General features: G+C 38.8%; 1 protein-coding gene across 3 annotated transcripts in view; it reads right to left on the bottom strand.

Moving 5' to 3' along the window:
• The window catches only part of GLRA3 (glycine receptor alpha 3), an 85,961-nt gene extending 74,361 nt beyond the window's left edge, over positions 1 to 11,600 (bottom strand). For 2 of the 3 annotated variants that reach the window (XM_023924989.2, XM_023924990.2), the window contains exon 1: positions 11,432 to 11,600. In XM_023924989.2, the coding sequence (XP_023780757.1) occupies positions 11,432 to 11,550 (119 nt within the window). In that variant the 5' untranslated portion in view covers positions 11,551 to 11,600. The remainder of the gene's footprint in view (positions 1 to 11,431) is intronic. The other variant, XM_023924991.2, reaches the window with a different exon arrangement.
• Positions 11,601 to 14,681: the final 3,081 nt, after the last annotated feature.

Genomic DNA, 14,681 nt, shown 5'->3' with positions numbered 1-14,681 from the left:
TTACACCTTCCTTAGGAAAAGCAAATTGCTTAGGGTAAAAGAAGAAAACCAAATTTTCAGCAATCATGCATAGTCCTATGGGCAAGGTTTTCTATCTTCATTAGGATATGGATTAAACAAACTACAAGTTGCCACTGTAATTTTGCTTTGTTGTAGAAGACAAGTTTATTGTTGCCAGTTTCAGCCATGCAACACATGAATTAATACATTTTATAAATTAGGACTCTGTTCTGAATATTTTTCATTGTTTTCCCAGTATCCCCCACTAGTCTTTTAACCTGTTGTATAGATTGTTTTTATAAATTACCTAAACTTATATCTTAGCTTATTGACATTTTTTAATTTATTCAGCCAACTTTTGGGGGAGGAAAAGGTTAACTCAAAGTGGAACAGAGAATATTTCAAGTATTCAAATTCAGACAAATCTCTCACTCTTCCAAGGACTTAGTGAATGGGTTTAGGTTTTGACAACATTAATTTTTAATTAAAAAGTTAGATCTTCTTAAAATTCAATTAACTTTGTTTTGTTTTGGATTGGGATCTTTTGATAGGTTGTACTTGGCTAAAAGAAATGGAATATTTTTAAAAAATATTACAGAATCTGTAAAACATTTATAGTAGTTGGAACTTGCATTCTTCTCTCACTATAAAGTTTGTGTATTCACTAAATAATGCAGAAAAAAATTTGGCATAATGGATAGACTGCAAAGTGACCAAGTAAAATAATTTCTTGAATACTCTATGTTATTACACCAGATATTCTTCTATAAAAGCTGATAGGGTTGAATAATTACATTTATTGTCATGGTTCCCCTAACCAACTGAACTTGTGCAGGAACTGGCTGGTGTCTTTCACCACCATAATGAATGGTAATGCAGCTGATGACAATGAGGCAGCACAAGTCTGAAAGGCAAATTAATGCAAATGAGACTTTTGACTGTAAACTGTTGTTTCTCAAGGCAATTCTTCCTAGATCTAGGAAGAAGCTATGAATTCTGCAAACAGAAGTCTACAGATTATAGCTGTTTTGTTGATTCTGTATTTAGAATACATCTCAAAATGTCCTTTAAATTGTAGAGATGCATAAAAATGAGTTTCTTAGCTCTAATGGACTTATTTATGGGAGTACCCCATCAGCTTTGCATTTATTAGGCTGCTGTAGTCTCAACAGTATAAACAGAAATAGTGTCCAATGAAGTGTACATTTGTGGAAGAGACGTCTTTCTTGTAATCATAATTAATGGCCAATTAGAATGTCATATGTGTTCTGTTCCTTATCTTGTTTTGTTTTAAAAATCCACTTTTATGAATTGTAAACCATAATCAAAACTGAAAATGGCCTCTTTGATGTGTTTCTTCTTAATTTTTACTAAGCATAAAAATCTCATAAAATCTTGCATTGGAATAAAATTATTGAGGTTTATAAAAACTAGATAAAAAACTGATTTTGAATTAAGCTCCAGATTTGTGAAGACTGAACCATAATTCAATGAAACACTATTCTGTTTGCCTTAGGGAAGCTCTGCTTGTATCAGTCCTGTATCTTGAGTGAGTATGTGAGATGGCTGTTCAGAGGATTTGAATTTTTCTCTAAAACAAGTTTGATAAAAGTTCTGAAAGAGAAAAGCTGAATATAGCCTGAAAAGTCACTATAAAAAGTATTTTTTTTCCCAAAATGATTCTCATGAAATTGTTTATTTTGATTAGCCAGCTAATTATAGTGTAGATCTGTATTATTACTAATAATTTGGAGTTTTAACTTAAGATAAAATATTTCTAGTTGAAAAAATACTGTTTTTGTGAAATGGAGTTTTAAGGAAACATGTATGTTTCAATGTAGTTTCATGAAATGCTGGCAGGCTTGGGTGGAATATTGTCCAGTGTCCTTTCTATTTTGTCAGTAAGAATCAGTTTTCCAATGTCTATGGAAATTGAAGTTGGAGTCTCATGTTCTAATTTTCAAAGACTCTGAACATCTTCCCCACAGAATTAGCAGAGATTTTTCCTGCTTTCTGCAACTTAAACTTCTTTTTATGCACTGAAAAGTGAGAAAATATTTTCAGAGCTTTGGAATTTTTTTGTGAGGCAGGAATGGTGATGTTCAATCAGCTGTGTTAATTTACATGATATGTGGCTTAAGTAATTTTTTCCTTTTTATTAATTCTATCCAGGATCAACCCTGTAATAAATCAGTATAAGACTTTCTTTAACAAGAACAGAGTTGAGCTTCAGGGTGATGCTGAGAGTGACAGAATTCATGCCACATAATGACAGAACCCAGTATTCCTAATGCATGCACTGAAGCATATTCCTTACGGAATAAGTCAGAGAAAATAATGTGAAGGTTAAAAAACCAGTACTGCTAGCCTTTTGTGCTTCCTCCAAAATTTTCTTGGTCCACCACAAGCATTCTCCTTCACACGCAGCAAGTGGTGTTTAAACTTCCCGTCAGATACATATTTAGTCTTTTTCTAGTCTTTATTATGGCACCATCCCCTGAAATTATCATCCCAGTATTATGAACTTTGTGTAAAGAGCCCCAGATAAGCTGAGGGAAGGAAGGGTCATGAGCTGGGCTGATCCCCCACTGCCCTCACAAATCCTCCACCAGATGAGTGAGGTGTCCAGGTGGAGCACCCTCTCTCCTTCCCTGGATCACCATGAAAGCACTGAGGACACTGTCCCCTTCCCAAACTGTGTTAAAGGCTTTATTATCTGCAAGATCTGTTTTCTCCTGAAGGAGTTATCCCTGTTGAAGTGGAAGGAAAAGAGCATTCTGTTAACCATTATTTTGGGAATCTGAACACAATTAGAATCTCTAAGATCATTAAGTCCAACCTGAATGAATGAACATCCCCGTGTCAACTAGACCATGGCACTAAGTTAATATCTTAATTACAGATGAAAATTTGAGTGCTCTTGGATCCAAAGATATGTGTAGAGAAACAACAGAAATAGTAAGGAGATAGAGGTATTCTGAGGGCTCATTTGCAGAGTGTTGAATGTGGGGATAAGTTTTGAAGACAAAAGGTAAAATGTTAACACAAATATGGAGTGTTCCAAATAGTATTTTTAATTTCAGTTCCCTGTTGTATTGTACAGTTTGTAATCATAGATTACTGTCTCAAGTGGGGACATTTGATATTCATTTTGTGTCATAAAAACTTGCAATATTTTGTTCAAAACAATTGACTATCAATTTTTAGTGCACAAGAACTGAGGGAAACTACAAGATATTTTATACTAGTTCAAGTCCTGCAAATTAAGAGTTCAAGCAAACTCTGATAAATCTGCTCCTTAAAAAAAATATAAAAAAAAGATAAAAAAGATAAAAAAAAGATTAAAGAAACTATTCAGAAATAATTCTTTCTAGCAGAATGAAGCAATGAAAAAACCACTATGGATTCCAAAAAAAAGTCTTTTAGGGGATAGAATCCAGATATGATGCTGAAATCAGCCCACTTTGAATTTAGTTCTAATACTGCTGAGTCAATAATGGATCTGACCCAGTAGCATCAGGGAAAACATCCCACAGATGCACATCCCTTTACAGAAGTTCTATATATGTGCTTAGGCACAGAATTGACATTTACCCTATAACACCAGAGATAGACACAACTCTGCTGTGCGAAGTCAGTGCTTTAGTCATGATTGATTTCAAGGTGTTTATTTTTGCCAGCAATTTACCACTTTGTGACATTTATTTTATCTATTAGGGCACTCTTAGTCAGCAGGTATATTGCTCACAAACCTGGAAATTTACTTGGTCCCTGAGGATGGTGTTGTCTTAGCCTACACAGCCCAGAGAATGGACTCTCCTGTGTGTTACTGAATCTAATAAAGGACAGTGCAGTTTTGAACCCTTTATGAAAATACAAGACTTAACAGGACAAAAACTCAGGATCCTTTTAGAAATTGAGTTCCACTGTATGCCAGAACATTTCTGTTCAAACCAATGTTCTGTTCAAACCAACTTTTCACAAAGTAGTCCCCAAGCTCTGCAGTCCCCCACTAAGACAAAGTCATAATACTTCTAAAAAGAAACAAAAGAAAATAAATGTTTAAGAACCATGTTGGTATAACTGTATTAGCTAGGTATTTCTGCTGAGTGGTTACTTTAGAAATTAAAATTAATTAAAGTTAAGTGTTGTTAAAAATTGTTAACATCCAATTTTGTAGAAAGTCATCTGTGAAATTGCATATTCTGGTACTTGTGGATCCTCAGAGATGCTAGGATTACATTAGGCTCATATTTTACCTTTCAAAATTCAGAAAGTGAGAATATATTCAGAATGTATTTTATAAGGAATGGAGATAAACTCTAGACACAGTGGAGTCTTAATGTAAACTGTACATGGTATATGAAGCCTTGAGCAATGGTGTGATGGGTAACACAAGCCAACACTTTTTTTAGATTAAACGTGTTTATACATCTTTCCATCCATCTTGTATCAAAGAGGGAATGCAGAAAAGAGCAAAATATTAAGACAGGAGGTGATGTAGTTATAACTACAGCTTGAATTTTATTAGAGGAAAAAAATGAGTTTGCTTTTTTAAATTTCATAGCTGTTTTCATTTTGCTTATGATACTTTTCCTAAATTAGTTTTAACTGTAAGAATCCCATGCAGGTTAATAACAATTAACTCAGCCTAAGTAACAGTTTGAGAAAGCTTAGTACTCCTGTGTTCTACTCTACTGTTTCACTGGAAGAGCCTCAGGATAATCTGCTGCCTTGCTTTTTCCTCTAACCATTGATTTGTATTAGTCAGCAGCCCCACTACTTGTGCAGCTCCATTATTTCAACAGCCCATCAGAGACCATGATCATTTCAGACCAGAGTGTTCTTGAAATCTTTCTAACTTTTCTGTGGTTTCAAACTGTTTCCCTTGGAAACTGCATTTTGCTAATGTCTCATGTCACCAGAAAGAAATTTCAGTAATAACAATATCAAAGAGGACTGATCTTCCTTAGGGAAGTTCCTACCTAGAAATAGCCCTGACTCTCCCTGCTGTCTCCAGTCATTTTGTACATCAGTGGTAAGCCCAGAGAAGTAACAGGGTGGAACATGGTATAGATTTATATTAAAAATGTTGGAGTGTGGAGTCACTGTTCCTGCAGATGTTTAATTAAAGACTGGACATGGAACTTAGTGCCGTGGTGTAGTTGACATGGGGATGTTTATTGATAGGCTGGACTTGATCATCTTAGAGGTCTTTTCCAACCTAATTGAGTCTGTGGTTCTGTTCATTATGTGGAAGTCCAGTTAAGTGAAGATCGGGTGTTATTACCCTGTTTGCTGTTGTATTCAGGCTTGCTTGTGCTTTAGGAAACTAATGTGTATTGGAGCAATTCGCTAGACATTCCTGACTGGAAATGTAATAATGAAATACATTCCTTTATACTTTTATAAAAATATACAGTCTATTTTTTATTTTTCACTTTTTTTCTCATTCTTCCTTTTTATTGTCACTACTTACATTTCCCATGCCACACCATCTAAAGGCATCAACCAGAAAAGACAATGCTGCAGAAGCCATAAAAAATAATATTAGATTGTTTTTTGATTAGAAAAAAATACAGTCTTTAAGATTCCCACCCTTTTCTCTTGACTTTACTGTGCAAACTATTCGGCTTTCTGGTGCTCTTCTCATTCTTCTGGTTTGGTCCTGCATTCTTGTTAAACATAGTTTTTTACTGTGTATTTTCCTGCTCTCTGAGATGTTCCCTTTTTGCTGGTAGTTGATATCTGCAAAAAGGTGCCTTTTACTTGACCTATTCATGATACCTATATATCAGTGAAAGTGATATCTTCTATTTCCTGTCTCCCTTCACTGATTCTTTCAGTAAACATCATGAACTTTAGCGGGAAAAGCAGTAAAGAGGACAAGAAGAAACACCACACACAAGGGCTCTTCATCATTCATTACTTGAGAAAAGCTGATTTGCAGGAATAATTCCCTATAGGTATTATTACATAATACTCAGTAAGGTCATTTGAAGCCTGTATGCTGAATCTGTTAAAATAAGAAGCCTTAATCTTGTACAAAAACCTCATTTTTTCTGAGTGTTGTGATTCCTAGGAAGCGTGGACAAAGCGAATCTCATAGAGGAGATATTATATTTATCACCATACAGAAGCACAGCACTTATCTCACAATATTACTTGCTTTCAGTTGTTATCATCAATTGGCTAGGAATGAATTTAGAGAAGCTGAAAAGTAAGAAAATATCACTAGCACTGTAAGAATTGAAAGATTCATGGTTTTAATTGAAATTTCTCCGTTAATTAATTCTCTTAAAGGTTATAGTACCATAAACACAAAAATATATGGATAATATATAAATATACAAACCTTTCCTGAAATTATAAAGATGGTAGTCACCTAGAAAAATAACCAAGATTTTATAGAAATAAAGAATGAATAGCTAAAGCCCTAATCAAATTTGTACTCATGAAGAAACTCCTATTTGGTACAAAGGGATTTCAGTATCTTCAGTGGTATAGCTTTAATACAGGAGAAATTGGTAAAGCTGAAATACAAGAGAATTTGAATTACATATTCTTGGTCACAAAACCCTCTTTTGTCACATTTGTCTGAGTTTTGGAAAGTACAATGGTAGTGACTAAAGGTACTGATGCTCTCTTCCTAGACTTTTAGAAGGACCCTTCATCACAGGAGTTTGACTGACTGGGCTTGGTGTGAGCTCTGGTAACTCAGCTTTGAAACAGCGCTGTTTGTATTTGTTTTGTAGAACCCCCAGTGGGGGTTCATCTCTCTTCTCTGATGACTTGCTTTTGTTTCTTTTAACCGTGGGTGTTTTTCCTTTATTTCCCCACCCTCAGAAGTTCTGAGGAGGTTCTTGTGGTCTCTGCATGAGCTAGTGTGCAAGCATTCACCCAATCTTGTACCTTTGTCATTTTGCTCGTGAGCCTGATCTGCTGACCTGACCCTTTGGCCTTGACCTTGAACATTTCTCTTCATGACACCTTTGTCCATCAGTTTGGACTTTTGAACTCTGTTCTTCTGCTGTACAAGTGCTGTGGGACTGCAAACTTTTATGGCAGAATCCTGTTCCTTCCTGCCCTGCCGTGAGTCTCAACTCCCACCTCACCTACCCTTCCTTTGCTACTCCCAGAGATGTGCTACGTGCTTTTCATTGGACCTGGAGTCTGTCAACTGATTTATTACACAGAAACTATCCTTCAAATTAAGTCTGAGCTGCTGAGGAAAGGAATTGTGCCTCAGTGCTGTCATCTTGCATTAGTGGATTTTCTTTTACACACTTCTGTTCACATCTTGATTTGGACACTTTTATTTCTTGAGTAGCATTGTAGGTCTAATTATTAACATATTAATAACTACTGAAGCTTCATTAGAACACCTGAAAATCTTTATTTTCAAAGATGTTTGTGATGCTATGAATGATTTAATAGTTCTTTGGTGTTGTGTTTTTTTCTCTTTCATTATTTGAAGTAGCTAATACTGGCTTAATAGATAATGACTTCTGCTACTCATAGCTATTCACCCGAAATCAATTTGCAATGAAATGCAGGAACAATTTCAAAATCAGTTAACACTAAACTCAGATATACCACATAGTTAGGTTGCATGGAGCTTTTTCCCACAAAAATCTGGTTTTTAAGAGCAATTATCTGTGTTTGTGATACTGTTTCCTTTAATGCAAGTCCAATGGAGTAGTGAAAAGAATGAGGAAAGAGGCAATAATCTAATTGTAGCATGATTCTTGGTCTTTGCTAATATGGATAAATAAAGAAATACCACAGAGGGAGAACCTATTTTTCACTTCCCCAGTGCAACCTACCTTTTCATCTTGTTCTTTCCCCATACACAGGTCTACATATAAAATAGATACACTACACCCTTCAAGGAAAAAGCAAATTCCTGTCGAGCCCCTGACATCATAGTTCTAACAAATCAGTGCTGGTGTCCGTGAAAGTTCCTGAGCTGTTATGCAACTGTTTTTGACTCACAAAGCTGATCTTCACGTTTATTTTACAAATATGATCTTGCTTTCATCATGACCTCTTGGAATTCAGAAAAATCCAGACAATTTTTTGTTAACGCTATTACTATATTGAAAACTCAGAAGAATACTCAGACATTATTATATCTTCAAACAATGTATCAGATTTTTTTTTCTTTCTTTGGTAGTAAATGACAGTTATTTTAAAGCTACATTACATTATTTTCCTTAGATTTTGCCTGTTTTTTGTACTTGGACCATCTTAGAATCACACTCAGGCTTGGACTGGCAGTAATACTAATAAGAAATATTATTTTTATTTTGGGTCTGAGAATAGATTTTCTCCCTATCCTCAAATATATTGCATAAACCAGAGTGTTATGTGCTTTAACTATGGTTTTTGATGTTTAAAATCTATTAACACTTTATCAATATGTGCATAAATCTGTGACATAGCAAGTACAAACAAGCACAATATTATGAAATACTGCAGATAACCACAGAATCATTAAGACTGGAAAAGACCTCAAGATCATGAAGTACAACCTTTGACTGAACACCACTTTCTCAACTTGACTACAGATCCAAGTGCCATGTCCAGTCATTTCTTGAACACCTGCAGGGATGGTGACTCCACCACCCCCCTGGGCAGCCCATCCCAATGCTTGACCACCCTTTCCATGAAGAATTTCTTCTTGATATCCAATGTGAATCTTCCCTGGCACAGCTTGAGGCCATTTCCCCTTGTCCTGTTACTTGTTGCCTGGGAGAACAGGCTGATCCCCACCTGGCTGCACCCTCCTCTCAGGGAGTTGTGGAGAGCAGTAAGGTCTCTCCTGAGCCTCCTTTTCTCCAGAGTAAACAACCCCACTCCCTCAGCCTCTCCTCACAAGACTTGCTCCCTAGACCCTTTCCCAGCTTCATTGCTCTTCTAATTTTTTTTCTACAGCATGTTCCAGAGATCAAATTAATAACTAGATCCTATAATGAACAATGTGTATCTTGTTTCAGTCATTGCAATTTGAAGGATCATTTGATGTGGAATGAAAAATGAATTAGCAAAAAAAATAATCAGGTGAAGTCTCTTCTTGTGAAGCATGCATCTCGAGATTTTGCTCATTAAAGCAGCAAGTCTAAATTTACACTAAAAGATATAATTTTTTTATCTTCATGAGCATATGATTTAAACATTAATTTTAAATAGCCTCAGGGCTATTGGACAAGTAATGAGGACTTCTATTGTTAGTTTCATTCTGTTTTCTCACACAGCCTTCAGTTCCTTAATGAAGAGTAGAAAAGTTTCAAAGTTGCCTTATGTAAGACAAGATAACATCATTTCTTCCAAAATGTGTGAACAAATAAGCCACTTAAGGTTTGACTGTTCCTAGAAATCCAAAGCACATCCATCTTCTCATCAAGTGTTATATAGGTGCTAAGGGTGGAGTCTGTGTCTAACAGAGAATGGAAGCAGCATTCTACTATTCCCTGTTCCCTTTGCTCCAATGGAAATAATTTCACAAGGCTTAAGTTGGAAAAGAAATAGAATTAATGGCTCCAGAAGAGTTGAGAATTTTACAGGTTTTAATATTTTAAAATTTTTTCACCTTTTATTTCCATTTTGAAAGCATGGAGAAGACTCCTATGTGTTTTGAACTGACTCAGGTTTCTCATGTATTATTTAGAATAATAGATCTAAAGTTATCAGCAGTAAGATTGATATGAAAGATAAATATGGATGCTGAGCAGCTTTCTGAACTCTTTCTCCCACCATTGTTCACAGTAACCATGTTCATTATCATAAAGTGACTATTTATGAGCAAAAGGCTATTAAAATACCACAGTAATCTGGATGCTGAATAGTTGGAATTTATGCTAAATAAGATATCTGAATGTGTTTGGAAACAACTCAGTATTAGTCCAGATTTATGTGATGCAAAATACCTGTGTGCTTTTCATAAGTGACTTTATAGTTTTCTCCCCCTCTTGGAATAAATGTTTTTATATTGTTAAAATAAAGGATGAACAATTCAACAGTAGGATGGCATGAAATAATATTCAGAGGAAAAATAAGCTCCATAAGTACCTTGAAATAGAATAATAATAGCGTAGTACTGCTTTTATTGCCTACCTACACAAGTGTTTGGTCACCTACCCTGAGCATTAAATACTCACTGAAAAATTTAAAGTGTATACAAGCATTGACTCTTTCCTTGCAGTGTCACTCTCATACCATGTGACCAAGTTTCTTAAAATCTCTTTCTTTTGGCTCAATTACAATAAAATCACATTATAAACTATTTAAGTTGATACAAAGCATGTCATTAAATTAACTTTAAAAAGGAAAGAGTTGGTATAAACCTGTGAGCACTTGTGAAGTGTGCCATCACTGTGGGGCAATACATGCTGCTGACTTAACTTCGTGGTTATAAATCCCTTACATGTATAAATCCCAAACCCTCTTTTCAAATTTAAGTTTCCCTTTTTTTGTCTTTGTTAAATAACACTGTGAGTCTTAAAATAGTCTGGCACTGCCATGTTATACGCTGTAGTTTGTTATTGCGATACAGAGCTAGAATGTTTGTCGATAACAAGCATGGCTAACTGCATTAGCAGTGACTATATGATGACACTGAAGCATCTTTCTTTACATGTGTGATTTTTCTTTTAAAGTTTTCTCTCATGGAGGACTCAAGTTCATTTTAGCCTGGTATCACCACACTTCCAGAGCTATGTGTTAAAAGAATGCTTACATTGATATAATAACATCGCTTTACATCACTTTACCTAGAAAGAGTTTCTCTGCTGGGCAGAGAAAGCCGTATGAACCTCAGTATTCATACTCAGGTCATAATTTATGGATATGTTGCCATCTTTCATAACACAAATGCTAGACTGTCGGTAGTAAAACAAATGAATTCCCTCTTAAAAGAACTTCTGCAGAGTAAATTCTCTCTTCACTCAGCTAGTGTTTCTGTTTCTGCACAAGACTTCTGACCTAATGCAATCCGTGATTTTCCTTTTGCCGAAAAGAACTGACAGTAATAAAGAAGTCTGTCTATTCCCAACTCAGATAATTTTCTGTAACTTTTACGTATAGACACTTTGCACCTTGAGAATTTTCAGTACCATGGATGTTACAATTCCTGCTGAAAACAGTGATAAAATTCACAGATCTTGTAGGGAAACTCCTTCTGCGAGCAAGTGAAGGAAGTACACAACCTCCTGCTTGTAAAATGCAAAATGAGGTTCGGGACAGCGCAATGTTATGAAGCCGTTCAGGAAGCGTGGAGCTCAGTTTCTGTGCCCACAGCCTGGCTGCCGAAGGTAGCCGGGCGTTCGTGGTGAGGAAAGCCGGTGACCGAGGCGGCTGTCCGCCCCCGTCCGGGACATTTCAGCTGCCCGAAATGTTCCCCACCTCTGGTTCCCCAAAGAAAGCAACTCACCTGAGCAGTACCGCAGCTTCCCACAGATAAAACCCCGAGACAGCGGCGCGGAGGTACCTAATCCGTGCCATGCTGCTCGGAGACGCGGCGGAGCCCGGCAGCGGCGGTGTCGGAGGCATCGGAGGGGCTCGGGCGGCGCGGCTCGGCGGGCTCGGGAGGGCAGCACCCCAGCACCCTGGAGAGCTCCGGCGGCTCCTCGCCCGCCGCCCGCCTCAGCGCCCGGCGGCCCCCCGCGCCCTCCCGCTGGGCCCCGCCGCGCCCGCCCCGCCGCTCCGCATGGCAGCCCAGCGGGAGCCTAATCCCAGCCGCGGCGGCGGCGCCGAGCCGCGGCGGCGGCGGGAGCCACCCTGCCCGCCCGCCTGCCCCCGGCTCCTGGCAGCAGCCGGCACTCGGCCGCCGGACGCATCCCGGGCACGGGGCGAGCCGCTGCCGGCGGCGGGGCGGGCGGGAGGCTGGGCGGGGGCCGGCTGCGGCCGCCCCCGGAGAGCGCGGCCGCCGCGGAGGGCGCGGGGCGGGACCGGGCGCGGCGGCGGCGGCGGCGGCGAGGGGGCGCCCTGGAGGGGCTGTCCTGGAGGGGCTGCCCTGGAGGGGCTGTCCTGGAGGGGCTGTCCTGGAGGGGCTGTCCTGGAGGGGCTGCCCTGGAGGGGCTGTCCTGGAGGGGCTGCCCTGGAGGGGCTGTCCTGGAGGGGCTGCCCTGGAGGGGCTGCCCTGGAGGGGCTGCCCTGGAGGGGCTGCCCGGGCACAGGGGATGCTCCGCGGGGACGGCGGTGAGAACGCGCTCAGAACGGCCCCTGCCCGAGCGCCTTCCCTCCCGCGGGGAGAGGGGCGGCGGAGTCGATGCCTACACGGGTTAGGGACCGTCAGAGAGGTCGGGTGAACTCCCTGAACTTCGGGTGTCGAGGAAGATTGGGCAAAGAGGGGCGTTTCTGCATTGCCTGTAGGTCTGTTGGTAGGTTTTTTCTTAGGAAATAGGCGGAGGGAGTGAGAAACCCATCTATGTATTTCACTCTCCTCTTTGAAAGAACAGTGCTGATTGACACAGAAAAAGTATATCATGTTCTATATGACTTTTTCAGAAGAGAAAGATGATCTAGGGCCATAGGGTGGACTTACGGTGGGAAGCCCAGCGAGTCTGAAAGTTTGACTGGGAGGGAGAGAGGAAGGGATTATGAGAAGGAACAAGGGAAAGAACATCCTAAGAGGAAAACCAGAAAGTTATTAATGAGAAGGGGGGGACAGAGAATAAGGTTACAAGTACAGGTGTCGGTAGGAAAGTGACGTGATTACATTTATTGTCAGAGAAACCAAACATTCCAGGCAAAGCAGCTGCTGCTTTCCTCAGCAAGGGTAAGGCTTTATGAGTTGACATTGAGAAATATTGTTTGAGAAATTCCTGTCAGAATCTATGGTTTGTATGAAAAGTAAAATGAAGGATTTGTCAGGAAGAGCTACACCTGGAGAAGGGCAGAAGGGGAAAACACGTAGGAGATTGTAAAGCAGGGCAGCTCTGTGAACCTAAAAGACAATAGCTTTTGAACACACATATCGTGTCTGGGAGAACCAGTGGGAAGAGAGATCTGAGAGGACCAGTTCAGGACAGAGCTCTGCTGTCAGACTGGGCCTATCTCCCTCTCCTTGACTGCCTCAGTATGATCTGCCTGCTTTTTTTTCCTGTAGCCACTAACTTGCCTTAGATGGCAGCCCCAATATTTGTGCAGCTCCAATAGTTGCACAGCCCACATGATTATCTCATGCCAGACTCTTATTTAAACTATTAAAAAGTCACAGAAAACTTAAGTGACAAAGACGGAAGCAGATGTGGAAAAAGGCAAAGGTTCAGCAAGATAAGGCACATGAAGCAAAAAAAAGAAACCGAAATTTGAGGGAAGCGTAATAAACTCATTACAGAAAAAGGAAGATGGAGAGAGAGTGAAATATAGAACAACTTTTAACACAGAAAAAAAAAAACTGATTAAAAGGTCATCAAGTAGAGGAAATGCAGAAAAGAAATAAGAAACAGGGATTTTATGCATTCTTTATGTCCAAAGATAGGTGTGAGTTAGAAATAAGGTATTTCATTAGAAATCTTGAAAGTAATCACATGTTCCACATACAGCAATATTGTCTTTTTCTTTTTAATTTCAAAAAATACCCCACACATGGCTTTCACCACAGTTCTTAATTTACATTGTCCATTTTCACAACATCCCTTTTTTTTTAGCTTTTCTTCAAGGTTGTTCCCAGCAGGTATCGCTAAATATTAATGCCTCCCACACATTTTAGAGCCAGCTGGGATTTCTTTGTTGATACCTATCAAGTGTATGGCAAAGAATGCACTAAAATATCACTAACAATTTTTCTTCTGTTCCCTGAACTTTTTTAATTCGTAGTGGTTACATAAAGGAAGGGATGCTCCAAGTTTCTAGGTCCACTTTGCAAAAAGTCGATCTTTTTTGTTTTTGTTCTCTCTGTAGACCTGAATGTCAACACTGATCATGAAAGAATCTTGTTAAAACCCTCAGCTTAAAACACAATAACAAACAAGCTAACGAATCCCTCTGTTTGCTCAGGGACAGTCTGTCAATGCCCTTCAGGTGCTCTACAGAAACAGTGGAGTACTTTATATTTAGAAGAGTTGACTCCTATCTTTCCCCTTAAAATGAGTATGCAGTGAGGCTGCTTCTCCAGGAGCTGTTTATCTTTGTGCGTTATGTACTTCAACAGTGAATGGGTCTAATTTAATTTATTTGCACTGAGACAAATACATTTTTCTTATGGTGCTATTAGTTGAAACTACCATCACGAACTCGCCGTGTCTCCAATAGGAACAGTTCTATTAATTATAAATGCAGGTTATACTTTAGATATGCAGAGTTCAAGCTTCTCAAAATCCTTGTGGGAAAAATATATGCTTGCTTGTGCTTTAGGAAACCAGTTTACCGTTGCATTATTTTATTCTGCTAAATGAGACTGTTTTCAAACTTTTGAAAATTTTCTGCTGGTACTGTTGAATATTAAAATATTTTCTTCTGAGTGAATTCAAACAACCCACCTTGATTTTTAAAAGGTTCCAATTCAACAAAACACTCAAGCTTATATGGTTGACTTCAAACTTTGATAAAATATTTCCTAATTGTTATGAATGTTTAATTCACTATTGTTTTAATTACCATCTTTTAAATCTTTCCATATCATTACTGGTAGATTTTCCTGCTTATTATATAAAGCTAAACCAATGGATATGTCCCAT

This window comes from Cyanistes caeruleus, chromosome 5 (genome assembly GCF_971803275.1).
Source record: "Cyanistes caeruleus chromosome 5, bCyaCae1.hap1.1, whole genome shotgun sequence".
Classification (NCBI taxonomy): Eukaryota; Metazoa; Chordata; class Aves; order Passeriformes; family Paridae; genus Cyanistes; species Cyanistes caeruleus.
Note: the sequence above shows the minus strand (reverse complement) of the source record. Positions and strands in the feature narration are given on the sequence as shown.